A 25790-nucleotide genomic window follows, 5' to 3' on the forward strand; every position below is an offset into this window, starting at 1 on the left:
GTTAGCAAACGTTTGTTTTGTTGGTTTTTTAGTACCCATACTTTGCAAAGCCCTCCAATGGTATTCAAAAAACTGTTTCTCCATGGTCTCATACGAAATAAAAACAAAATGATAAAAACATTGTATTAACAAAAGACAGCATCTGTTTTGAAATATTGTTCTTAATTGGTAATGGAGTTATCAATTATTAATATTTTTCTTCCCAAAATTTAAATATTTATTCAGTTTCTCTAACTGTGAGATTGGAATGACAGTTTGGTTTACGTCATTATACAATGGCTTTCTTTCAACCTTTAAATTCTATTTCTGTCATTAAAAGATATCAAGCTAATAGATGATATTTTTAATCCAGTCCACAAACATGGTGACTCGAACATACACTCCTGGTCGTTTGGGAAGTGCACATTCGTAGCCAAATGATGTTACACCAACCAAAACCCACTTGTTACCATCTTCAAACGTCAGAGGGCCACCTGAATCTCCCTGCAATACAAAATTCAAAAGTTAGAAGTAAACAGTGTCAACTCTGAAGCAGAGCCTGTTTATGATATTTTGTTTGTGTTGATCCTTACTCGTAGGCATTTTATCCATATATATCTTGGGCACCAGAAATGAGATCAACATGAATTCTTCCATGTGAAAAAATACTTGAGATAATCCATTTCCCTTTTTAATTTCTTTTTTTTTTTTTTTTTTTTTTTTTTAAGGATGTGATCTTAAGCTCTTATCAGTCTTTCAATACAGGACTGGGTTTCAAATGATTTTTTTTGCTTACTACTTTTACATTTAGCCCTTCATCTTTCATAAAGCAAGGGTAAAAGTCTAGGTTTATTTTTCTGGTTGAATCTATTCTGCCAAAATGCCGTTCTATTTTCGGTCACCCCAGAGTTTCTGCAAGTTCAAATTTTGAGAAAAAGATGGCAAGATTGCCAGAAGAGGAGGTGTCCTTTTCTTACACCTCCTTCTCAATAGTTTAGCAGAAGTAGCATTGCAATGGAGTGTGGGAGACCAAATTTGCTTCAGCCCACAGCCTGAGTGGGGGATGAGTCAGCCATGAGTGTCTTTTTCTAATGAGAAAGAAAACAATGACTATTTTTCATTGTCTATCAAGTTAGTTGAACCAGTATTGGTTTTGTCTTCTCACAGCTCTATGAATGGTTCTTTACAGGAGGGGTCTGCAAGGACTTGGCTATTAAAATACTTCTGCCCATAACTCTAGGGCATCACAAAAGTTCAAAGGATGTGACAGCAGCCTAAAGGCTGAAGCACTATCAGGACTCACTTGTTCATCTTTGCTCATGGTTGAATGGTTATTGACCGCAATGCTGGTCACTTGTACTCTATATCAGCCTATGGTGCTACACTGCTTTTTTTCAGTATGAGGTTCAGAAGGAAAAAGGAAGGAGGAAAGCCACAGAGGTTGAAGGAATGGAAAGTGAAATTAGCCTTGCATACACTCTTCCTTCTGGACTAAACTAGCCAAAGTCACTGCACCTGATGAAGGCTTAGGTTGTGAGGGCTAGGCAACAGCGGTTACATGAGAGTGCTCCTCATCAGACTTGAGGAGAACCAGCCAGTCTCCATGCCATAGACTCCATGTTGCTGGAAGAAAAATTATGTGACAGCCAACTCTGACTACATCCTCAAAGAGAAGCAGTGTGTTATAAGGAGAGCTGGAATGGATAACTAGAACTCCAGGAAGCAGCATATGAGATCAATGCAGAAAGGCAACCTATCCAAAATACAGTGGCTTCCCCTTACAATAGGTCTGCAAAATCTACAGATTCTGGAGAAAAACATTATTGCTCTCTCTCTTTCCCTGCATGAAGCATTATTGACTCCTCAATCTATTTGGTATTTATTTCTCTGTACTCTGCTTTTCCCTAAGCATGTCCCTCTTTCCTTCGTGGAATTACTCAGCAGTAATTATTCAAAATGTAGTGCAGAAAATTTCCAGTCCTTATATTTATCTCCATCCATGGTTGTTTATGTCAAAATGGTAGAACATCATAGATTTTTATATTTTCAACATGTATCTTAATAAAATAGTAAATGGGCAAAATACTATGACTAGAAATTACATTCATGGACAGTAGTTGTCCTGGTTTTAATGATTGGAGGATCGAGCATTTTATTCAGTAATTAGATGTGGTGTGTGATAGCAGTGGAAATGAGTTGCTAGTATTTACCTGACAGGAATCTACTCCTCCTGTGTCATAACCTGCACAGATCATATTTTCAGTAATACTATATTCTGGCATCCATTGTTGGCATTTTTCATTTGAAATGAGAGGGACCTTTGCTTCTTGCAGTATGTCTGAAGTGGGACCTGATGAAAATACAAAGTGTATTTACCCACTGTAATAAATACGTACAACCCGCACAGAACACCAATGGTTTTGTTCCTGTTCCAGCATGCTGGGCACACTACTGAGCAGCAGGAAGCCCTGCCTCACTGCTGTATTATTCAGGCTTATACCCCTGTAACACAGTCACTGATTAAACGGCGCTCATTAACAGAATCCTGTCTTTTATTTGTGCAATGGGACTGAATTTGGTTATAATTAAATCAAGATTCCTAAAATCAATGACTATGAACTCACTGTGGGGAGATCTAAGGGGTAATTAAGGGCTTAGGAACTTGAATTGACTGATGTTTCCTCACTATTCGTTGTGTAACTTTGATTACTTCAAGTTTTTATAAAAATTTCTGTTACTAATTTCTACCCAGAATTATAAATGCAATTTCATTCTGAAAATGTAGAAGCAAATGCATATGAGCAACTGTGGAAGTGAAATGGCATGTTTATTATTTCACAGAGACTCCAAATCTGGTGCATATGATATACAAACAGAGCATACATTTCACTCTATAGTCAGTATGTTTGAATTCTGGGGAAAAATCATTTGCATATTGTCAGAAAGACTAACCTACCTCCCCCCCCCCCCCCCCCCCCAAATCTGGAAATAAGATGTCCATATCTCATATTGAGAAAAGTAGTCATCATAACTTCTAGGGAAATGGAATAAGCTTTTTTCCTAATTTAATGATCTTAGATATGTATATTATTTCTAATAAATAAGCTCTTCTCTATTCTCTATATAACTCTATTACTTTGCTTTAGAGAAGGGACAGCGGAGGGGGATAGTTCCCAAATTTTAATATAGAGGAGTACCTCTCTAAACTATTCGACCTTAGCAACCCCTGTGGAATTAGGAGCAAGCTTTCCCTCATGGCTTCATGCCTGTCATAATTTTCCAAGCAGATGACCCACCTTCATTCATAATAGTACCCCAGCCAGCAATGGAGCAGTTAATTCCTGGTAAAAACTGTTGATTTTTTTCTGGTAAGCAGATAGGTTGTATGTAATCTGTGAATGAGAAACAAGTAATCGATTTCTACCTCTTCCCTGTATTCAGGTTTTTATGAAGTCACATAAGAAAATGTTCATTAATTCAAACCCACTTTTTGGGCAAGATATCCAGGAGGTACTGGACTGACTCCAGAATGATGAGGTTGTAAAAAAATGTACAACCACCTTATCACTCTCATATGCTTAGCACAGCTAGAGTTTTGCATAACAGAGCAAATCTATTTTATGGGAAAATAACAACCCACCTGTATATTGCACTTTGTATTGAAGGTGCATCAGAGCAATATCACTGTTTTTTGTACGCTTCATGTAATGAGGGTTTATAACTATTTGACTGATGTTTCGAACTACTGTTGAAGACTGTGTCATATCTGATTGGTCATATAAGCCAAGAACTGCTTTCCATTGAGATGGTTTTAATTGCCTCCTGGAAGTTGAAAGGAATATTCGCAAATACGAGTGATTAATGAAAGTTTTGAAAAATATGTTAGGAAAAATGATAATTTTTAACATCATGTTAATTCATAGCATTTGCACATTTTGTCAAAATAAATAGAATGTAGTGGATGTGCTTACAATTTTGTGATGGTATTACTATCTTAAACATTCCCACTGTAGAAATATGTGGTTTATTTTTTATGTTAAGCTTATAATGCATTATTTATAAAGAATCAATCAGACAGTAACATAGAGGAGGAAAATACATTAACTAAATTACCATGGCTTTTTAAACACTGTGAAGAATACTGCTGACTGCCCACCAGGCAATTAATATCCGTCCCAGTTAGAAAATTATGGAATATCTAAATAATAATAGGTCTAAAATGTCATTGGAAATGCTGCAGTTCATAGACTCAGAAAATTGGTCTCTTAATTTTTTAATCTAAATCGAAGAAGATATGCCAAAACAAAGTATGCATTTTTTTGCTGAGCTATGCAGGCTGGTTTGAGGTTGTATTTAAGTTAGAGAACTTAATTATTTGCTATTTTTTTAATCAACAAGTTCATAGTTTCAAAAATATGTTTCCAGCCTGATTGTTGTACTGAATTGGTTTCTGCTGATCTTTTGGTTTGACATCAAGAGGTTATCTTGTTCTAAACTAGGAGTGTTTTAAGTTAAATGTTCGGAAGGTGTGAAACTGTAAGCTCTCACTTAGGTAAATTCCAGTAAAGTGAAGATGATTAAAAAGAGATTTAAGTGAAAATGGAAAGGTGATTTAAGTGAAAAGCAAATACCAAGACAAGTGTGGATTTATTGTGTGAAAACTAAGAGGGCTTGATCCTTCTCATTTTAGTCTTTGTGTGGAATATAGCTCCTGTCATGCAATGAGGCAGCATTAATTTATCAGCATAGTCTCCAGTGCCTTGCTACTTAGCTATTTATAATAAAAGCTCTACTGTAATTTTGAATATTAATGGTTTTTGCCATTCCAGTTTCTAGGTGTCTTCTACAGCATAAATGTTATGGAAAAAAACCCTAGAAAATATTTAAATACGCATCACTTCTTTGCATGGTACAAATAACAGCATCTAGGGGTTATCCAATATTGCCTAATCAATGCACATAAATCAAGATTCATTCCAGTGATGCACAGTAAATCTTGATCAATCTATGATAATATACAGGAGGAACAGGCAACACTGAGTTTACCTTTATGAGGTATGATGTCATCCTTTATACCACTGGCAGAGATTCAGCTAGTTAATGGAGGCCCACGTTAATTATGGGTTAAGTGCACACGCTCAGTATTAATACCATATATTTAAAGTGCAATTCTTCATTTTTCAGAAAATGCTGCTTATTTTCCATGATTCTCTGCTTTAAAGGACTGAGAGTTTACCAGAAAGCAAAGGAGCCTTTAGCTGAGCCCACAAGTGATTCAAAACACAGTAATTAAACAGTGAGCTAGTTGTTACTTTTTTATGTAACAGAAATTATTCGTAATCTGATGCCTCCCTAGTGAACCTGCACATAAAATAAGTGTTTCATCATCATGAAAATCATAAAGAAAAGATATGGCATGTATGTCATATGGCCCTCTCAGCTAGTTGGAAAGATGTCCTGGAGTCAGTGGAGAGAAAGAGGCACTTGCGTATATATATTAATTTTATTCTAAAGTAACCATCTAGAAATCCTCTAAAAAAGTGCTGCTCCCCAGTGATAGCCGTGTGATCCTTTGAAAGAGTGTTTTGCTCTATACAGGATTGATTGATGGCTCAGGTCCATACTTCAACCCAGCTTTACTGATGGCTATCCACCATTTGGATATTTGCATGTTGTGGAAGTATCAGAATGTGTTATCTTATGAGTGCAATGAACATTACCCATATACACAGTGTGCTGCTGTCACCAGCCATTCATCACTGACAAGGGAAGCTCCACAAACAGGTCTGGAATTAAAATGGAGTGAAACTATCCAAGGCCAAGCCTCTCTTCTGGCATCACTTCCACCTACAATCCTTGTTCCATTGTTCTGAGTTACCAGGTGTTTTCCACAAGCTAAAAAAAAAAAAAAAACACCTCAAAAATAACAGATTTTTAGGGAGATACAGCATGTTTTATTAGACTAGCTAATATTCTTGGGAAAATAGGCTTTGTAGTATCTGAACTGCTATTCAAAAATATTATCACTGTGGAAAAAAGTTTGGTGCTTTATAGCTGAAATCAATGCCACTTTATAACTTGGATTTAGATGGGTTCTTTCCTCACACCTTCTGGATTTTTTATATATGTGTTTTCAGTATAGACCTGTCTCTAGCGTATACTTAACTTTGAAAACAAATGAAGACTGTACATTTTCCTGTGTTTATATCGTTACAAGTATAGCTTTTATAGTCCATTCCCTAACCTTTCAATTCAAACTATAAACATTAGGCTTTATGGACTGAACAGTTTGATTTCTGTGTGAAATATTCCGAGAGTATATGTACTTACGTTTAATGTTACATTGCAGATGAACAACCAGGTTGTTCACACAGTGTTCTCTAGAATGAAAATGCAATTAAATCACAAGTATCTATACACCAGGTAACATTAAATTACTAACAAATATACATAAATACATATATATCTCTATAAATGTATATAAGCACATATACAGCTATATATATAAGTACATTAGTTTGTCAGCACCAACTGATAAATATAATCTTGTCCTACGTATTTTAATCATATTTTAATCATAAATACACATTATATTATATATAATATTAAATGTACATATTCCCCTTCAATGAACACTTAATTGGTGTATGTTATGGAAATAAAAGTAGATTCCCCTTGTGTTTTAGGGAAATGAGTCATCTGTCTGTGACAGATTCTCAATAAAATTGTAACTGCATTCGGTATTTTTTCTAGCTTTTGAGATGTTTTCAATACCTTACCACTAGAGATCAGTGTAACCAAAGAATTTTAGAGGTTAGTTTGATATCACTGTATCTTTCTTACTAAGATTATAATGCACTGTAAAATATATAGCTGCATATACAGGGTTGGAAATTATTTAGCAGAGATATAAAGCCGGAGTCTGAAGAGCACAAGACCACAGATCAAAACTGCTCAAGCATTTCTGATACCCAGAGGTTTCAAGATTATCTTCATAGCTTGTAATGAATCTGAACACTTGGGACAGCGTGTGTGCTAGCAATTTAAATCTGATACATACAGAAATATATCAGAGGAAAAGAAAGTCTGCCAACGGCTAGTTTGCAGTATGCATTTCCACATAATTTTTAAATAAAGGGAAGGATACTTTAAACATGATACGGTATTATGTATCCCTCACTGAGTTTGGTCTAAAATTTGATACCTGTTGTGAGGGAAATAATGCTTGATGTGACCCAGCATTTTCACATAGTGGTGCAAGTGCACAAGTGGTGCAAGAAGGGCAGGTGGGAACTGTGGCCACCCCCCACCTCCCCAGTTAAATCTTCACTACAGAGCAGGTAAGAATGAAATATGCCTCCAGCCCTGATTAGTCTCACCTAGCCATTTTCCACTTCAAGATAGATGCATAATTTTAAAGCTGTAACTTAAAAAAATGGAAACCTGTATTTTATATTAAATTACAAATTCTGTAATTTGTATTCAAATTTATGTTGACTTCATAAGGATGTCCCTTGGTAGTGAGACAAACATCAAGGAGGACAACCAGAAATGCATAAACCCACAGGAAACCAATACCATCTTCTGCATAAACTTCATAGCAACTAAATATTCTTTGACCGAGCTCCCTCCATAGGCTTTAAAAGGGTTCTCGGTGGTACTATATATTAACTCCTTTATCTGGTCCTCTGCTTTCTCTTAGGTAGATGCATAAACTAGCCAAACCAACATGTCAGATTTGCCCCTATTTTTTACACTGAAGCAGGGAGTCACATGTAATGAGGGTCTTTGCCCCATCACCAGTACCTACTGATTGCTTTAGTAGAAGTTACTTCATGGCCATCTGCTTTTTCTTCTTTCTGAAGCTATCTCCCAGTATGAAAACCGCTTCCTTGCCTGCACTTCAGTTCACCAGTCCTCAGCTGCCTCTTGGTTAGCACAGGGGAGTCCAAAAGGCAACAGAGGTATTGCTTATGCTGAATACCTATCCTATGTCCTTCTCTAAATGTCATCTATGGAGCAGCATGCCGGGCAGAAATCTGGAGTAGTTGGGACATCTGTAAGCATTATCTTCACTTAAGAACTGACAAAAGCAATTATGCCCTTGGAATCTGCTCACATAGATCTCCAAGGCAGGATTTTGCCCTGTTACAAATCTATCCTGCCAAGAATTACATTACCTAAGGGCATCAGAGAACAGTTTTGTGTCTCTGCCACCACAGCTTTCCAGTCCTATTATATGTGCTGTCCTTTGCTTCAGTGGTAGTTATGCTTGAATAAAGACCAAAGACGATGTGAGAAATGCATTTCAGAATTTGATTACCAGTGAATGATTTTTTTTATTATAAAATCTGTGTGATCTTTCTATCATTCATTATATGTACAAAAAACGTGTGTGCATCTGTAATGGTGTCACTCTGTAAAATGATTTCTATCGGCTGTTCAGATGAAGTATGGTAGAGGATACCTATTTCTGCAACAGAAACACAACTAAAATGAATGAAATTTTTCCATTTCCTCCTGCATTAATCACTTTGTACTGTTTAATAGATATTAACAGAAGACTAAATCATTACTGCTCTTTAAGATCTCTTGTGGCAATGCTGGTTTAGACATCCACTCAAGAAAAAAGAAATACTTTCACCACCAGTGAGAATGATTAATGTTTGGGATTAACAGAGTATAATTAGAACATAAAATGTATCTTTTTAAATTTTTTTTTTTTTGTAAAATGTAGGTAAAATACAGCATAGCAAATTAAGAATTCTCTCCTACTTCGTTACTATGTGGTATGTTTATAAAGGAAACCTGAAAGAACATGGACTCTTGCCATCCTCGACATGATTTCAGTATTTTAACAATTAGACAGTGATTTTCTGCCTCGCTGCTTTTGGTAGGATTCCAGGAAAATGTGTATAATAAACCCTCTTACAAGCAGAAAGACAGTAATTATAGTCATTATATATATATTTTTTTTTTTTTTATGTGATGATGGCAAGCCTTTCTCCTTCTGGAGGTGTACTGTAAATCCCAGAATTTCCTGAGAATATAATCCTGTGCTAATCCTGTGTATTCCAAGGATCATCTCATTTAATGATTCACTTTTAAACATGGAAACAAATCCAGAGGTCATTTTTGAGCAGGACTAATTTGTCTATAGATAGATACTTGTCTGTGGATTGCTTAATTTAGCAGTCCACACTTAGTCCTAAATCTGTATCAATAAAGCCAGTGGATTATAGACTTATGGATTATGGACTCATCATATTTCAAGAGATGCCTCGATGGTTTGCAATTTTTTTTTTTTTTTGTGCTTATTTTTCTCTACTGATTATAGAGAGAACCTTGTCTGATAACAACTATATAACCATGGGTGATTGCCACTCCATTTTAATTCTTCTACTTATTATATATTCACAATGTAGTGATTTCTAGATAAGAAATGTTTTGTAAAAATAGCAGTACTTATTGTTTTCACAGCAAATGTATAAAGACTTCACTTAAGATTGTACTGTATATTAGCTAAAAATTTTGCAAGCATCTCTCCATTAAAATTTACAATAGGTGAGAAAGAATGGAAGGGAAAAGAGTGAGTTAGTTGCCTAATGTTACACAGAATTCATCAGTAGACAGAGAATAAAACCTAGATATGTTTATGGTCCAGACCTCATACAGAATCATGTTACCTCTCAGATAAACTTGAGCTAGCAATTAGTGTATATTCATCACCATACTTTAAGTTATCCTTTTAATGAAGAAGAAACGTCATTCTACCCACCTTTTTGTAAATATTAGGCTGTGGTTAGCTGCTTTGGTGATGTAGACAAATGGGCCATCTCCAGTGAATAATACACCTGATGATATATTTGCATCTCTGGAAGGAAAAGACACACATACATATTGGGAATGTTTGGGAAATTATTGTACTGGTAGAATTAACTGCTGTGTATGGAGAGCAAAACTAGATATAGGAGAAAGGAGATGTTCAATAGCCCTGCTGTGCCGCTAGGAGAGCTGCATGACCCACCCTACTGAAAAAGTAATTTCCGCAGCATTTCTCAACTTGGAAATGACAAAGCCCAGTTAATTCTGTCTCTAGATACATGTACAGCCTAGCGTACAGACTTTTTTCAATATAAGACACTGGTGTACTAACATGTACTTCAGAGATTCCCTCAGAACCCTGACTTGACCTTTTAAACAATCCCGGAGAGTAGTAAAGTACCAACCCCGGTAGGTAGAGTCAAATTGTACAATGAGGAACTTCACTAAGACCCGTTTAATTGCTGAGCTATGATAAGTGCAAATGTCTGTAAAAGGCACTAAGGTGTTTAGTGAGAAAGTTAGTGAGCAGAAACTTTTACCAAAGTAAAAAAATGAACAGGCTACCAGGAAAAGCTTAGAGGATATACATTTATGAATATTACTGGCTTACATTTTCCATGACACATTATACCAGGAAACTTCCACTGAATGCATGTGTGTTTTACTAGGTTACGGTAACAGACACTGTTATAGAGCAAACACTATAAACCTTCCAAGTCAAAGCTTCCACCAATCTCATAATAGTTGTGAAGATCTCTCATCTCACTTCAGCATCTTTCTGGGTCTTTTTCAGCAAAGATTGAGCAAACTATTTCCCACTCTTTTACTTTTCTTTCTTTCTTTCTTTCTTTCTTTCTTTCTTTCTTTCTTTCTTTCTTTCTTTCTTTCTTTCTTCTTTTCCTTCCTTCCTTCCTTCCTTCCTCCCTTCTTCTTTAATGCTGTTACTTCATTATAAGTGTTGAAGATTGGAACTTCTCTGACCTTCTCTGTAACCACAGGGGCTTTATTAATCTTGCCCAGTTTTTTAAAATGAACTCTAAAGCCCTTGTTTGAGAAAACCTTTGATAATTTCATTTGGTTTCTTAGTGCGCCAGAGCATACACAACTGGAAATCTCTAAGCTTTATGAGTTACTACAAAAATCAATCTACTACTCTTTTAATTAACTTATTGGTAAATTATGTTGGTTAAGCATTTCTGTAAGTATAAGAAATCACACACTTTTCCTGGAGATATTCAGTTTAGTAACAAGAATATAGTTTGTTGTGCAGGTCCAGAAATGTAGTGTCACAGGTCTTTAATATCTGTTAATGGAAATGATCTTTTAGAAGTCTTGCAGGTTGTGACAAAAATTGCCCTCAAGAGGCTAACCTAGGTGTAAGTAACCCTCATTCCATTCAACATGCTCACTAGGCAAAACTTACAGAAAACTTAGAGAAATAGTCTCAGAATTTTCTTACACAGAGATCTACAGAGATATCTGTACAGTAAATTCCTCAAAAGTTATTGGTCCTCATGCACCTAAATACTCTATGGGTCACTATGATTTCAGTCTCTAACTGTCTCAGATGTGCTTAGTAACAATCAGCAGCAGCAAATGTTGGGAAAGATTCAGATGATGTGGCACCATGATGAAAAAAGTATTCAGAATAAGGACAGAAGTGCAATTGTCTGATAGCTACAATTTAACAATCCCTGTTAAAAAAAACACCTCAACAAACCCAACACATTTCTTATGTAAAGAAAATATGTTCACGCATTTTGTAATTCATGATTTAGTTCTCAGGCTGTGGAATGTTTGCAGTTTATTAAATTTGTGTTTGAGTCACAGGGCAATGTTTCTATTTCATCCGCTGATTTTCTGACAGAAAAACAAACAAGAATAGCAGCAAATTACAAATAGCAAACACTTTCTTTGGCATAAAAAAAGCTTTGTTCACATGTGGATTCATATGAAGAGCTGCTGTTTTCTAAATGCTGGTGTGCACACAATTTTTTATATGAAAATTTGCAAATGATAAAAGTAACCTCTCTATACTTTCTGGATTTGAAATGAAGCTTCTTAAGCAAAGGGTTTAAGCCAAATGTACTAGCAGCATCTGGTCTTAAGTGAAGCTGTGGATTTACAAATAAAAAAAAAAATCATTGCGACTTCTCCTATGGCTTTCAGGTCAAAGCACACATTATTACTTGGTTACAACTGACATGAAATTAAGTCTATCATCAAGTTTTTAGGACTGTCCTAATTCTGGTCCTCAATGGTGCAAACACAGCCTAAACACACTGAGAACCCGGTTCTTTCTTACATCCAGCCCATGACTCTCTGCTATCTGTTTATTATCCATCAGAATAAAAATTCTTTGTGCATAAATTTTGGGGGATTGTTTCCACCCTTTTCAGGCCCTATGTTGTATTCTCAGCACACTGGAGAACCTGGGTCTGACAGTCAAAGACAAGATTTTCTGAGGTGTCTTCAGGAGGTAGGCATGTAGCTACTACTGAGCATTCATTAAGTGGGGTGGATGAAAACCTGAAAATCTCAAACAAGACCTTGTATTCCAATAAACTCATTTCCTTCTCAAGAATTTTGTGAGTTCTTGAAGAAAATAGACTGCAGTGTTGAGAGCAAGTCCTAAACTCTAAGTCCTTGTTGGACTTTTGGGTAGGGCAAAATTGCAAGGTCTTCCCCCATTCCTGGGTACCATTCAGTAAAGACCCAGCTGGCTCTGGTCCCAGAGAAACAAGCATGTTTCACAGCAGACCAATAGAATCATAGAATACCAGGTTGGAAGGGACCTCAAGGATCATCTGGTCCAACCTTAAATTGTGAAAGAATAAAATTGTGAAAGAATGGTGAAAAGCTCAACAAACGATTTTGTTGGTTCAAGGAAAAGTGCTGCCAACAATACTGAGATTTTAACAGTGTTGTCAGATGCGTACAGTTATGAGCACAAACTGAGCAAAGGATCTTGCTCAGGTTTCTCAAAAGCATGAATTTGTGCAGCTTGCATGTATTTGTGACAGCCACATATTTGAAAAAAGGATTCACATGTGTGATTTATTAGAATCTGTGTGGAACATTGCACTTTCTAGCCCAGCTACATAAATAATCAGGATATGCTACAGGACTCCTATCATTTCAGTCTTTTCCATAAATTAAACAGTAAATGAGACTAGCAAATGTATAAACAATTAACAGCAAAAGTAAATTGTCCTAGATGAACCTTAGCCGCTTTCTCTAATAAAACGTGATTGTAGGTAATTTTTCAGTATAGGAGCATGAGCTATGGCCTACTCAAGACCTGTTATCACAAACATCCCTTTAGTAGCAAATACGTCACTTATTACTAAATATGCTGCTACAGGGGTATTAATAGAAAGCAGAAATATAGTGCTGCTTATAGGAATTAATATAGGTGTATATATATGAAAATTTTATTTTATCCTATTCTGTAGTATTAGTAACAGCAGTAGCACCCAGGATACTAGACTTTAGGTTTTAAAAATACTTTTTCATGGCAATGGGAAGATGTAATAAACTGAGAAATGGAATTAAAAAGAAATAACTAGGAAACTTAATAGGGATTTTTTTAACAAGCATATCTGACTAGTTTATAGAGACAAACTGAAACACAGAATTTTATGCAAAGGCATAAGTAATTTTTAAAAGGTAATAGAAAGTGACATTAGACAATAGAAAGACAAAGTTCACTGAAGTGTATCAAATAAAAAAATTTAAATTAAACCAATAGACCACAAAATGACTAGTGTCCAGCAGTTATAGACGGAAAGGAGATGGGGAAGGGGGAGAAAGAATCAGAGGAAGAGGGGTACTGGCCACTGTAAAGGACAAAATATTTGACTAGAAGAATATTTAGTCATAGTTTGTATGTTCTTTTATGCATGAGATAACTACATACAGAAATTACAATCAAGATTTGTGCCTGCAGGTGTCTGGTATTTACATAAATACAGTACCTACCTGATGGGAAAAAAGTAAAAAACCAAACCAGCATACATTCCTCCAATGATTAAAAATATTTTCAAATAACACTTGAATATTTTTCTAAGTCCTCCTAACTGTAATTTCTACAATTAATTTATCAGAAGGGCATTTGCAGGCATCCTACTTTGGTCAAAAACCAACATAATGAATCACAAGCTTAGGATTTAATTTGATTATTACTTGGATGAGTGACATTCCCTAAAAACCTCAGCACTGTAGGAAAGCAATTTATTATTCAGTGGATGGCAGTGAAGTTGCGTACAGTGTAAGTAAGGCCATAATTTAGGCCATAAATTTTACCATAGATTGAAAAATACAACACTTCTGCACTCAACCCTCCCCACCTCTTCCCTGGAAATTCTGCTGAACAGTTACTGAAGTCAAATCCATCTTTCTCAGTCATGTACTTCCCTTCTCCCTCCCCCCTCTAAATATATCTCAAGAGAAATACAGTTTCCACTCCCAACACCTCAGGTCTAATGGGAGGTATGAAACATATTGTGAGTCCAGTAGCAGAATACCCAAGTGATTATCATGAATTTACTTGAAATGAATACTAGTATGATAGCAGAGCAGCCAAGGCTGCTGTTTGCTCCAGCTTTACTCTTGAGCCATCCTCTTAAAAGTGAAGATGTAGATAGTGACATAAAGTGATAAAAGACTGATACCTCCAGATCAGTCTCCCAATGTTCTCTAATATGCGTCCTCATGTCTATCAGAGTCATAAATCCTGTAATGAGTGCGATCAAAACAGGGTTTGCAACACTTACAAATTTGTTAGCACATCAAGCACTTCACCTGCCACAGAAATATACATTTGCCCTTTTTCTGGGTGGTAAAGACACCAGTAAAATGATGAGGAAATCACCAATATACAGACTCAACAAACCTGCAAAGAAGTTGCAAGGACAATGAATATTTTTCACTCACCCTAACCCCAGCAGCTGGCAAACGCTGTCCGAAATCTCTTCATCCCAATCATTTGCACATGCCAGGTGCCACATATTCCCAATCCTGACCTGTACCAGCCCTTCAGTGCTTAGAGAACCATTAAGCAATCTCACTGTAGACCAAATGGACAGAAGCATTTTAGATTAGTAAACCACCCTTCCCCCCACCCCAAGAAAACAGAAATGTAGTATAAACATTTATTATTGCCAGCAAAGAACAAAAAAAAGTTAAAATATGCTACAGCAGTAATAAGGACAGCATCTCCAAGATGTTGTGTTCCCACAGGATGGAAATGTTATTGTTATCTCCTATATTTCTGCCACAGGTGAGTTTCATACAATGTATTTTGCAAATGTCTCACACATAGACAATAAACAATACAGTTTCCATCAACTCTAACCAATGTTTTTTCTTAGCCAGCATTATACACTTTCCACATACAGTGTGAAGCTTTAGCTATACAATACTCAGTAACATTGATTGGAAATCTGTGGTTAAAACCAGAGCTGACAGAAATATTGCATTTTCCAGTTCCAATTGCTATGAGAATTTTCACCGTTTTCACTGCAGCTTTTGTTAAAGCACAAAACACACACATACAGAAATAATAAAAGCTCCATGAAAAACACTCTTTCTATCAAAAGTTTTCCCAAACAAAATATTCAGAAACTCATTAAGTACTTGGTGAAAAAATCTTATGCTGTTGGCATAGTAACTAAGGAAGTTGGACCACAAGGTTTAAGAAGGTCAACAGAATCCTGTATATGCATCAGGAGGTACAGCTACATTTCAGGCAGTTGACAGTTATTGCCAGCATGAAGTAGGGAAAAAAAACATACAATGCATTTTAAATGTACTGGTTGCAAAAACAATTTTAAAAAAACCCTTTTTCCACCAAAAAAAGTTGTGTACTGCCTACAGTAAAAAAAAAAAAAAAAAATTAGAATTTTAGGAATGCCTCTGACACCCAGATTACATTAATGGAATAAGGGATATACAGTGATTGATTAATGGTAAACTTCAGTCAGGAAAAGTTTTGAGCAGTCTTGAAAAATCTCAGAATGTCTTGCACAGTGAGATTTCTAGAAATTATTTTTGACACCTCTCCTCTCTTCTACTTGAACTATAATTCTTTTTGCTTTCTCCTCATCAGATCTATGTTGTTCTCCAAATATACTGTTGGTAAGGAATAAAGGAGTCATTGAGCACTCAACAACTGCTTAATTCAAATGTCATATATTTTAGAATTTTGCAAAGGAAGAGACATCTTATGCTTTTTCTTTGTAGTCCCTGGGAAGTTTCAGAAGTTGAAGTATTTGAAAATGACAGTTTTTCTAGTTCAAATTGTCACTTCTGATAAGAAATTGAAATTAGTTTCAGGAAAATGAGCAAGACTTTTGGACACTGAAAAGACTCAATGTGAGGATGTCTAATTGAATTTTCATTTTATTTTAAGGCTTAGATTGATTCAGCCAATATTTGGATTAAATTGGTTTTTGGAAACAATTCTCCCAGTCCTTTAATGTGAAGTAATTTGTTATGAAGTAATAGACAGTCTATGGCAAAATAAATCTTTGGGAAAATGTACATCATTTTAATGTAGGTAATGGTTACCTTGTTCAGATCTTTAGCAATGGCTGGAAAAATCCATTCCAGTCTCTTTGCTTAAGAAGGTGAAGTGAATTTTATTCCATACATTTTAAAGGAAGAATATGTTTGCAGCGAAATAGCTAATTGCACTAGTGCAGAGTGAATCTGTGCCTTTAGACATATTTATATGTATACATATATTTGCATATATATGTGAAAAAAATATATAAACATGTAAAAAATGTTGAAATCAATGAGAACTGTCAGCACACATCCAAGGACATACCTGATCCTGAGCAGTCCTCTTTAAAACACAGGAAGATGATCTTATACTGAGCTTAAAAGCCTGCTTTTAACTCTTCCATTGGTACTCTATAATAGATTGTCAGCACAGCACTTTTTCATAAACAGCAATTTAATTTCTCTGCTAGGCCTGACACAATTGCAACATTAGTTTAACATTTAAGTTATCGTTTAGAGAATGCTATTTCCATGTTACGTGAAATGAAGCCATAAAGCGTACACCTATATTTTGGAAAGAAATATTTTACCAGGGGACTAAGCAATAGCAGCTGTTTGTCTCCTTGTTGTAGGAACGTGCACATCCAGGATGAGCAACAGATGCTGTTTTTGCAGCTGTGCCATCCTTCTCCCTATAGCAATGGCTCCACAAGATGGATTCCAGGCAGGCTGGAGTGTGCCACATGATGCGGTTTGGCTTCACACCCACAAGACTATCTGGGAATTTCCATCAAGATGACTTTTATTCTCTACCCTACACTGCAGAATTTATACTGCTGTGCAACTCAAATTAATTACAGAAAAAAGGGATAGGACTTGGGAATAAGAAATGGATACAAAAGGAAAGAACACAATGAGTTTTCATTTAGTATTGAGGCCATTATAAGTAGCCAGAGTTTTAAGGAGAGAGGAGGTTCCTACCTTTCCTGGACATCTTCACAAGCTTACATTCACTATCTCAGAAAAGTGACTTTGATTTTTTGGCCCTGACAAACTCAACGAGATACTGCTGTGTAAATCGGCATGGCCTGCATGCAGCTGCAGTAATTTATGCTATCTGAGATTTTGTGGCTGTTTTCCGAGGTAATTCCTACCAAATACGCATGTGTTCCTTCTCTTTGTATAGAGGAAACCTTACCACACTTTGCTTCATCAGAACCGTCTTTGCACTGAGGTAGGTTGTCACAAAGGTTATGCAATGGTATACACTCCCCACTACCACACTGATGCTCATCAATTGCACAAGCTCCTGAAGGAAAACAGGAAAGCAATATTAATCCATAATTACAAGGAGGGTTGATGTTCACTGGAGATCATACAGTTGACCTGAAAGAAAAATTGAGTGGATAGTATGCAGAACTTTTGTTTTTCTTTTCTTTGCTTTGCTATCCATCTCTTTTTCAAAGTAAAGATGATTTTCAGATTAATAGAAGCTAATTGGACAAAATGTTCTATAAGCAGCTGGGAGAAGTCTCACAATCCCTAGCCCTTGTTCTCATGAGGATCTTCAACTTACCAGATGTCTACTGGAAATAGAATACAGCAGAGAGGAAAAATGCTAGGAGGTTCCTGGAGTGTGTGGAAGAAAACTTTCTGACACACCTGGTGAGTGAGCCAACTAGGGAAGGCACCTCACTGGAACTGTTGTTTGCGTACAGAGAAGTGTGTGATGTGATGGTTGGAGGCCTTCTTGGGAATAATGATCATGAAAAGACAGATTTTTTGATTCTTGGAGAAGTAAGGAGGAGGGGTCAGCAAAACTCCTACCTTGGATTTCTGGAGGACAGACTTTGGCCTGTTTAGGAGACTGACAAAATTCCTTGGGGAGCAGTCCTGAAGGGCAAAGGAGTCCAGGAGGCTGGACATTCTTCAAGAAGGAAATCTTAAAGGTGCAGGAGTCAAATGGGGTCAAATGGGATCCAACCAAGGGTACTGAGGGAGCTAGTGGAAGTCCTCACCAAGCCACTTTCAACAATTTATCAGCAGTCCTGGCTAATCAAGGAGGTCTCAGTTGACTGGAAGTTAGCAACAGTGACACCCATCTACAAGAAAGACCAGAAGGAGGATCCAGGGAACTACAGGCCTGTCAGTCTGACCTCAATGCCAGGGAATGTTATGGAGCAGATCATCTTGAGTGCTGTCGTATGGCACATACAGGACAACCAGATGATCAGGTCCAGTCAGCATGGGTTTATGAAAGGCAGGTCCTGCTTGACAAACCTGATGTCCTTCTATGGCAAGCTGATCTGCCTAGTGGTTGAGGGAAAGGCTGTGGATATTGTCTACCTGAACTTTAGTAAAGCCTTTGGCACTGTTTCCCACAACATTCTCCTGGAGAAACTGGCTTAGATGGGTGTACTCTCTGCTGGGTGAAAAACTGGCTGTATGTCCAGGCCCAAAGAGTTGTGGTGAGTGTCTCACCTCAAATACTGTGTTCAGTTTTGGGCCCCTCACTACAAGGAAGACATTGAGGTGCTGGAGCACATTCAGAGAAGGGCAAGAAAGCTAGTGAAGGGCCTAGAGCACAGGTCTTAGGAGGAGTGGCTGAAGGAATTGCAGTTGTTCAGTCTGGAGGAAAGGAGGTTGAGGGGAGACCTTATCACTCTCTACAGCTACCTGAAAGGTTGTAGCAGGATGAGTATTGGTCTCTTCTCCCAAGTAAAAAGCAATAGGACAAAATGAAATGGCTTCAAGTTGTTCCAGAAGAGGTTTAGATTGGATATTAGGAAAAATTTCTCCCCAAAAGGGTTATCAAGCATTGGAACAGGCTGCCAGGGAAGCAGTGTAGTCACCATTCCTGGAGGTATTTAAAAGACATGTAGATGTGGGGCTTGGAGACATAGTAGAGTGGAGGACTTGGCAGTGCTAAATTGATTGGACTTGGTGGTATTAAAGGACTTCTCCCATGTAAACACTTCTATGATTCTAAGAATAAAATCTATGGTATTATACTTATTATACCTTATAGTTTCTGCTAAGGTTAGCATTGCTCGATTACTAGTGTTCTTTCGTTACATGTAAGAAACTTTGGAGAGATGACAGAAGTCAAATCCTCATCAAATCACATCAAAAGTGACAAAAAATTTCAAGTTCCAGATGTTCATCAATTTCACAAAAGTTTAGACATCTTAAAGTATGCAAGTCAAACAAATATAAGAGGCATTGAAAGCCAAGATTCTCCTTTTGAAAGCTGTCTGGGAGAAAAGGTGGAAGAGACAAAAATAACAGAAATGAAGGAGGAAAGAAGGATTAAGATACTTCAGTATCAGTTATGTAACAAAAGCAGATCAGATAGAGAGTAAATATAATGTTCTAATTCTTTCTATGGCCAAAGTGTATTTTTAATGCCACCATTGTATATATTTACAGGAAATATACAGTCTTAAAATTAAGTGCTATTGAAGAATTCTTTATTTTCTTTATTTTACCTTCCTGGACTCACTGATTGAAACATTTAATTATCTAGAAGTTTTATTTAAGGCAAGATAATTGCTTTGCTTCTGAATTTTTAATATTCAAATAAAATAATTCATTCATCGATCAGTATGGCCTGTTGTACAATATGGAAGCAAAAGAATATGGTTTATAAAAGGTCTGAATCAGATTTTCATACATCTGCTGTCCACAACTGATATTAGATTTCTCATAGAGCTTAGTTCTTACTTAGGTTTTTTATTATATTGCATGCTACCGAAAAGTATTTATTTTCAAAGTGTGCTTCCTTTTAAAAAATTCAGTATTTCGTGGAAAAATAATATACAAAGAAAAATCTACTTTTCTTGTAAAATTAAATTATTTTCTGACAATCCTTTTATCCTTGGGCCAGGATGTTAATGATATTAGTCTCTGTCCTTTGGCTGCAAAGAACATTAATAAGGATAATTCTTTCACAAATGGAACCTTTTTAATATATTTAACCAGAACTGGCAATGGCCACTTTAAGAGCTCTGCCTTGCTAAGCTTAATTTTTATTTTACAACAAAATATGGGCAAAGCTGGCTCAGGAAAGATGCTGAATCAGCTAAAATAAAAGGCATAGTGTTGTTGGACTGAAAAAATGTGATAGAAAAGGCAGGACAAGAAGCAGTAAACTGGACAAATGTCCATACAAACCTACCTCTTAGTCTTGCACAAGGGGACTAAATGAAGTTGATTTTATAAAGGCAGATCAATGGTTCAGATTTTTTTAAAGATTAAGAAAATTAATATTATTATTACTGTTAGACTATAAAAAAGCTGCAGCTAGCTAGACACACTGGGAGACACTTGTATTTTATGATATTTAAAGTAAGAAGAGAGTGTAGATTTCTTGTTGACTTTCTGTTCATGCAAATGAATAGTACTTCATACATCTCTGAGTACATGCTGCTTTTTTCTCTCTTTCTCTTTTTTCTCCTGTCAGACTTCCACAGAAGTAATACAAAACTTCTAATTAATTCTGTCAAGATTTGGCCTAGAGTTAGTGTAAGTATTTGTACTGGTAAGCATATTGCTGTTCCATGTACTTTAGCATTTGGCTCCATTTCTTATGTTTTTGGAGAGCTGACTGCTGAATTACTTAAACGACAGATAAGACTAATTGCAGTCCCCAACAAAAGGTGTCTTTCAGAAGGGGATTGGCTGGGATCAGAAATACTGCTGTCCAAATACTTAAAAAACTAACTCTTCCCAGATCCTTCACAGGCTGACAACCAAATTTTTAAAAACACAAGAAGGAGCATATTGCAAACTTTAATCAGAATTACCCTATACAGGTTTCTCTTTTATTGGGTGTGATCAATAATACATATTTTACAAATGAATTTAAACACACATTAATGACACCTCAAAATGAGTTACAAATTGATGTTCTTTTCTGGGGCTTGTATAGGGAATAATTTGTATTTGCCCTCTTAACATTTGAACATTTTTTGGTCAAAATACTGAGGCAATGTCTCACATAATGTCACACAGAGTTGCAGATGATACATGCATTGGTCCAATTACACTAAAGCAAAAAACCCATCACTTCTCATGCTAAAAAACATGAAGTACAGATAGGTAATCTCTAGGCTTTTCCTCTTTAAGTTTTTCATATATCTGTTGATCAAAGGCTGAGAGTCACCTTCCAAGCTCCACTTTTTCTCAAATGTATTTGACCAGTGGTATAACTTTTTAAATATAAGGGTTCGTTTGCTTACCTAGACGGTAGCCGGTAGTAAAGTTTGCAAGAAATCCTTTCTTTGTTGCAGACTTGTCTGTAAGGAGGATTACCATCATCTGGTTTGTTGTAGAGAAGACATCCGGCAATGGGTCTTGTCCTGTATAGACAGCTGTTCTCCAGGAGAACATGAATACGTTTAAGCTATTTTGTTCTTACGTATTTCAAAATGTTTTGGGTTCAAAAGAAAATACCGCTACCATATGAATACAGTTATTCCCCCAAACCCAACTAATATCAGACTGCAATGATCAAAGCTCAACCCCAGATTTGACACATCAAGATAGAAAGATAAGGTTCAACTAGGAGATAATAGTTCTGTTTGTCCACATTCATGAGCAGTCAAATTTATTGAGAAATTATTTCATTTGGATTGCATAGAAACCTGAGTGTATGCAAACATTTGGAAAATGTGATGTCACATAATTTCTTCAGTTTTCTTCCTAATTCCTGAGACCCAAAATATGCGAAGAAATGTAGAATGAAATTAGATAGAATTAATTTCCTTTATATTATATCCATCCATTTGCTCCAGCTGTCTGATTACACTTATTTTAGTACCCAATGCTGTTACTTGCCCAAAAGTAAGGAATTTGGTCCTCTGCCATCTCTGACTTCAACTACATCATATATATTTTCCAGATCAAAAACCTGAAAATGAAGTTGAATGTTTTTTCCCTTTTCAGCATTTAAGTACCACACACCTAGGAAATAACACAAACACAAAAATCACCTTTTCACATATTACATTTACTGTGTCATTTTCATGTTGAAAAATCTTTACTATTAAGAATCACCCAAGAGACTTAGAAGTCTAAATCTTATCTTTAAAAGCAATTTGTGCTGTCAGGATCCAAAATTCAATTGACTCTCATTCTCTAAAACACTTTTGAAAACTGGATTTAGGCTCCTAAGACATACACACATGCATTTTTTACCATTCATGACAACTGGGAGTTTCCCCAAAGCAGCAAAGCGAATTCTCTTGTAACTGCAAAAAAGTGACAAATAGTCTTATGACTTAAGTCGAACTTGGTAGCAAGATAATTTTTATAATCAAAGAAGCCTGTCTTTCAAGTTAGATGTCTTTTTGGAGAAGTATTTGCTTCTGTTTAACCTATACATTATCATATTTTATCTATGTACCTGTGGATACTATGGAAATCTTGTAAAGAAAGTAAAAAAAAAACAACCATTTTTTAATTTTACTAGTGAGAAGTATTTTCTCACTAGTTAAACCTCTTTTTGGAACTTGTGAAATTAATATCTGGAAATGAGAGCCATATCTCAAGGGGGACAGAAACACAAAATTGCAGCTCTTGTTATTGGCATCCCAACGCAATTCTCCAGTTAAAGGTGAAGTAATAAATAATTAAAATTTCATTAAGAAGCAATGAAAAAGTTATTTTCCTTGCTTCATCCATCAACAGCACGTAGTGGACCACCTTGAAACATTTTCCCTTTTGCCAGCTGTAGCTTAATCTAAATCTAATAACATCAGTAGAATAACGATGTCTTCTCACTTGTATGTTAAGATACATTCAATAAAGAGAGAATCCCTTGCAAAATACATGCACACATTCTTTGCCCTTAGGAAAGATTAACTATTCAACAGAAAAGATATAATATTAACCTGGCAAATACATTGAGGTGTAATGGTAAAATGGGGACTTTCAGCACTTTGTCACTTGCTGCATTGATATAAAGATAATTCACATCATAGGCATGATGAAATCGACTTGTCTGAACCCATTCCAATGGATTATGCTTGTCTTCACTTTTTGATCAACTGGCACATGATTCCTTAGCTTCTGCTAAGTGCCATATAGACTTCAGTTAAAAGATCCTACTGTATTTAGCTTAGACCTTTTTTGCTTGACAGCATCTGACTTGGGAAAGCAGATTTAGTATCTCTACTTCTATATGGCTAAAATTTTCCAGAGGACTTGGAGAAGAATGACTTACAAAAAGCTTGATTAGGGTAATTTTTTGGAAAGTTTTCAGAGCTGAATGTATTGTTTGGCTCCCACAGTTCGACTGGCCCTCCACAGTCAGCTGAAAAAGAAAACATTTCAAAAACATAATTAGCCTATTGTCTTACTTTTGCAATCCATTGTAACACAGATGATTTTGAAAAAGTAATTTTATGAAGAGGATAGTCAAGCTAACTTCATCACTGTAACGGTTCGATTACGGTGCCATTGGTATAATATCCATTCAGCCTGGAGAAGAGAAGGCTCCAGGGAGACCTCATAGCAGCCTTCCAGTATCTGAAGGGAGCCTACAGGAGAGCTGGAGAGGGACTCTTTGTCAGGAGATGTAGTGACAGGACAAGGGGTAATGGTTTTAAATTGGAAGACGGGAGATTTAGATTAGATATTAGGAGGAAATTCTTTACTGTGAGGGTAGTGAAGCACTGGAACAGGTTGCCCAGGGAAGTTGTGGATGCCCCATCCCTGGAAGTGTTTAAGGCCAGGCTGGATGGGGCTTTGAGCAACCTGCTCTAGTGGAGGTGTCCCTGTCCATGGCAGGGGGGTTGGAACTTGATGATCTTTAAGCTCCCTTCCAACTCTAACCATTCCATGATTCTGTGATTCTGTAACTTGAACAACAAGTTGTGAGAAACCAACACTCCAGTAAGGACACAGAGCATTGAGGAAACCAGGTGTGTAAGAAATTCACTGTCCTTATTAGTTACATTGTCAAAGTCAGACCTGCTGACACATACAAATGATGCCACAGTGTTATCTATCGCTCTAGTTCATATATTGCGGTTTGTGAAGTTCTAGTGCACAGGTGCATGACTGTATTCATGATGGTGCTATGAGAAGTCTTCCCCATGTAGTTAGGGGAAGAACACAGTCTGTACTTCATTTGGTGATTATGGGTCTGCAAGCTGTGCACATAACGGAAAATACGAAGAAAAGAATGTGATAGTTGACTGTATAATTTACTAGTACATTAATATAAAATCTAGAAGACGTCAAAGAAACAGAAGACACCCCCACTCCAATATAACCTATTTACCCACTTAGTCTTGCTTAAAATCTGATTGATCTTCTTGCAGCATTAGCAGAGATATTCAGGTATGAAGCCCATTTTGTCATGTAGCAAATACACTATATAGCTAAAAACCCCCCTTATACTGTTTTGATTTAATCAGGACCCTAAAAACTTCTACAGTTAAACCTTGTAAATGGTAAAAGTAGCCATTTGTTTTTTCCTTGAAACAACTGCTCCAGTACAAAAGGTCTTTATCATACTAACTGTACTTTATAAATTTAATATTCTCTTTCAATATGTAGTTTAGATGGTGATTTACACCTGAAATATGTCAGCTTCATATTCCAAAACTTTACTTCATATTGAGAAATAGTATTTATCTTTACTTCAGTTGTACCATCAGAATGAACTTTGTTGTTTTCCCACATCTATTGTTTGCAATTACTTCATTAAAGAGTAAACAGTGCTGCTCCACCTGCTTCAGGAAAGAGAAGTTAAAGCAGAAGAAATCTGCCTTTTTAATTTTGTTTTGTTGTTGTTTTATTCTTGAACTAAAATTTATTTTCTTAACTTTCAGACTTTGGCTAAACTTTAACAGTCCCCCATCTCTTATGTCTCATATTTTGTGTTTCATTATGTCTGTCAGTATTGCATACTCTGAGACGCTTGGGGACTGCGTAATCTACAAGTCCTACTGAGTTTGCCCATTGAATCCCTCTGGAAAGAAGCTCCACTAAATACAAGAAAGGTTTGAACTTTCTTACAACACCCATCTTATAGAACCACTTCACCAAATCACTCCTGGCAAGAAATTATGAACTCTCTGAAAAGAAAAGGAAACATTAACTATCACACATTGACTAACAAGTATATTATGTTTCAGCTGTATGGCTCACAATGAGGACTACTTTCTGTAAATAACATTAACAACAAATAAAGATTGCAATAGCCTTCTTTTAAGGAACATTACTAAACATACAAACAGACACATAACTATTGTAAAGCTACATGAAGAATATATGATTCTTAGCCAGTATCATCTGATGACATGAGCAGAGCAAAACCAACTTTCTTAATAGCAGAACCGGGGCAATTTATGATGAAATCTGATCTGGTATTGACTACATGTAAGGCACATTAGCAATGATTTTCTTTCTTTCCCATGGAAAAATGATATAAGTAATTGATTTTCCTTATGTGTGGAAAAAATACTTTA

At 36.3% G+C, this 25790-nt stretch overlaps 1 protein-coding gene across 1 annotated transcript in view; it reads right to left on the reverse strand.

Annotated features, from left to right (window-relative positions):
* Positions 1–327: 327 nt before the first annotated feature.
* Positions 328–25790, reverse strand: part of TMPRSS15 (transmembrane serine protease 15) — a 58974-nt gene continuing 33511 nt past the window's right edge. The window contains exons 17-28 of the mRNA XM_074150912.1: positions 23537–23626; positions 22150–22275; positions 21552–21683; positions 17510–17620; positions 14740–14872; positions 9758–9853; positions 6310–6359; positions 5700–5874; positions 3620–3801; positions 3276–3371; positions 2190–2329; positions 328–483 (exon numbers count right to left, since the gene is read on the reverse strand). Of these exons, the coding sequence (XP_074007013.1) occupies positions 328–483; positions 2190–2329; positions 3276–3371; positions 3620–3801; positions 5700–5874; positions 6310–6359; positions 9758–9853; positions 14740–14872; positions 17510–17620; positions 21552–21683; positions 22150–22275; positions 23537–23626 (1487 nt within the window). The remainder of the gene's footprint in view (positions 484–2189; positions 2330–3275; positions 3372–3619; positions 3802–5699; positions 5875–6309; positions 6360–9757; positions 9854–14739; positions 14873–17509; positions 17621–21551; positions 21684–22149; positions 22276–23536; positions 23627–25790) is intronic.

The sequence above is a fragment of the Numenius arquata genome, chromosome 1 (genome assembly GCF_964106895.1).
Source record: "Numenius arquata chromosome 1, bNumArq3.hap1.1, whole genome shotgun sequence".
In the NCBI taxonomy this organism is placed as follows: domain Eukaryota; kingdom Metazoa; phylum Chordata; class Aves; order Charadriiformes; family Scolopacidae; genus Numenius; species Numenius arquata.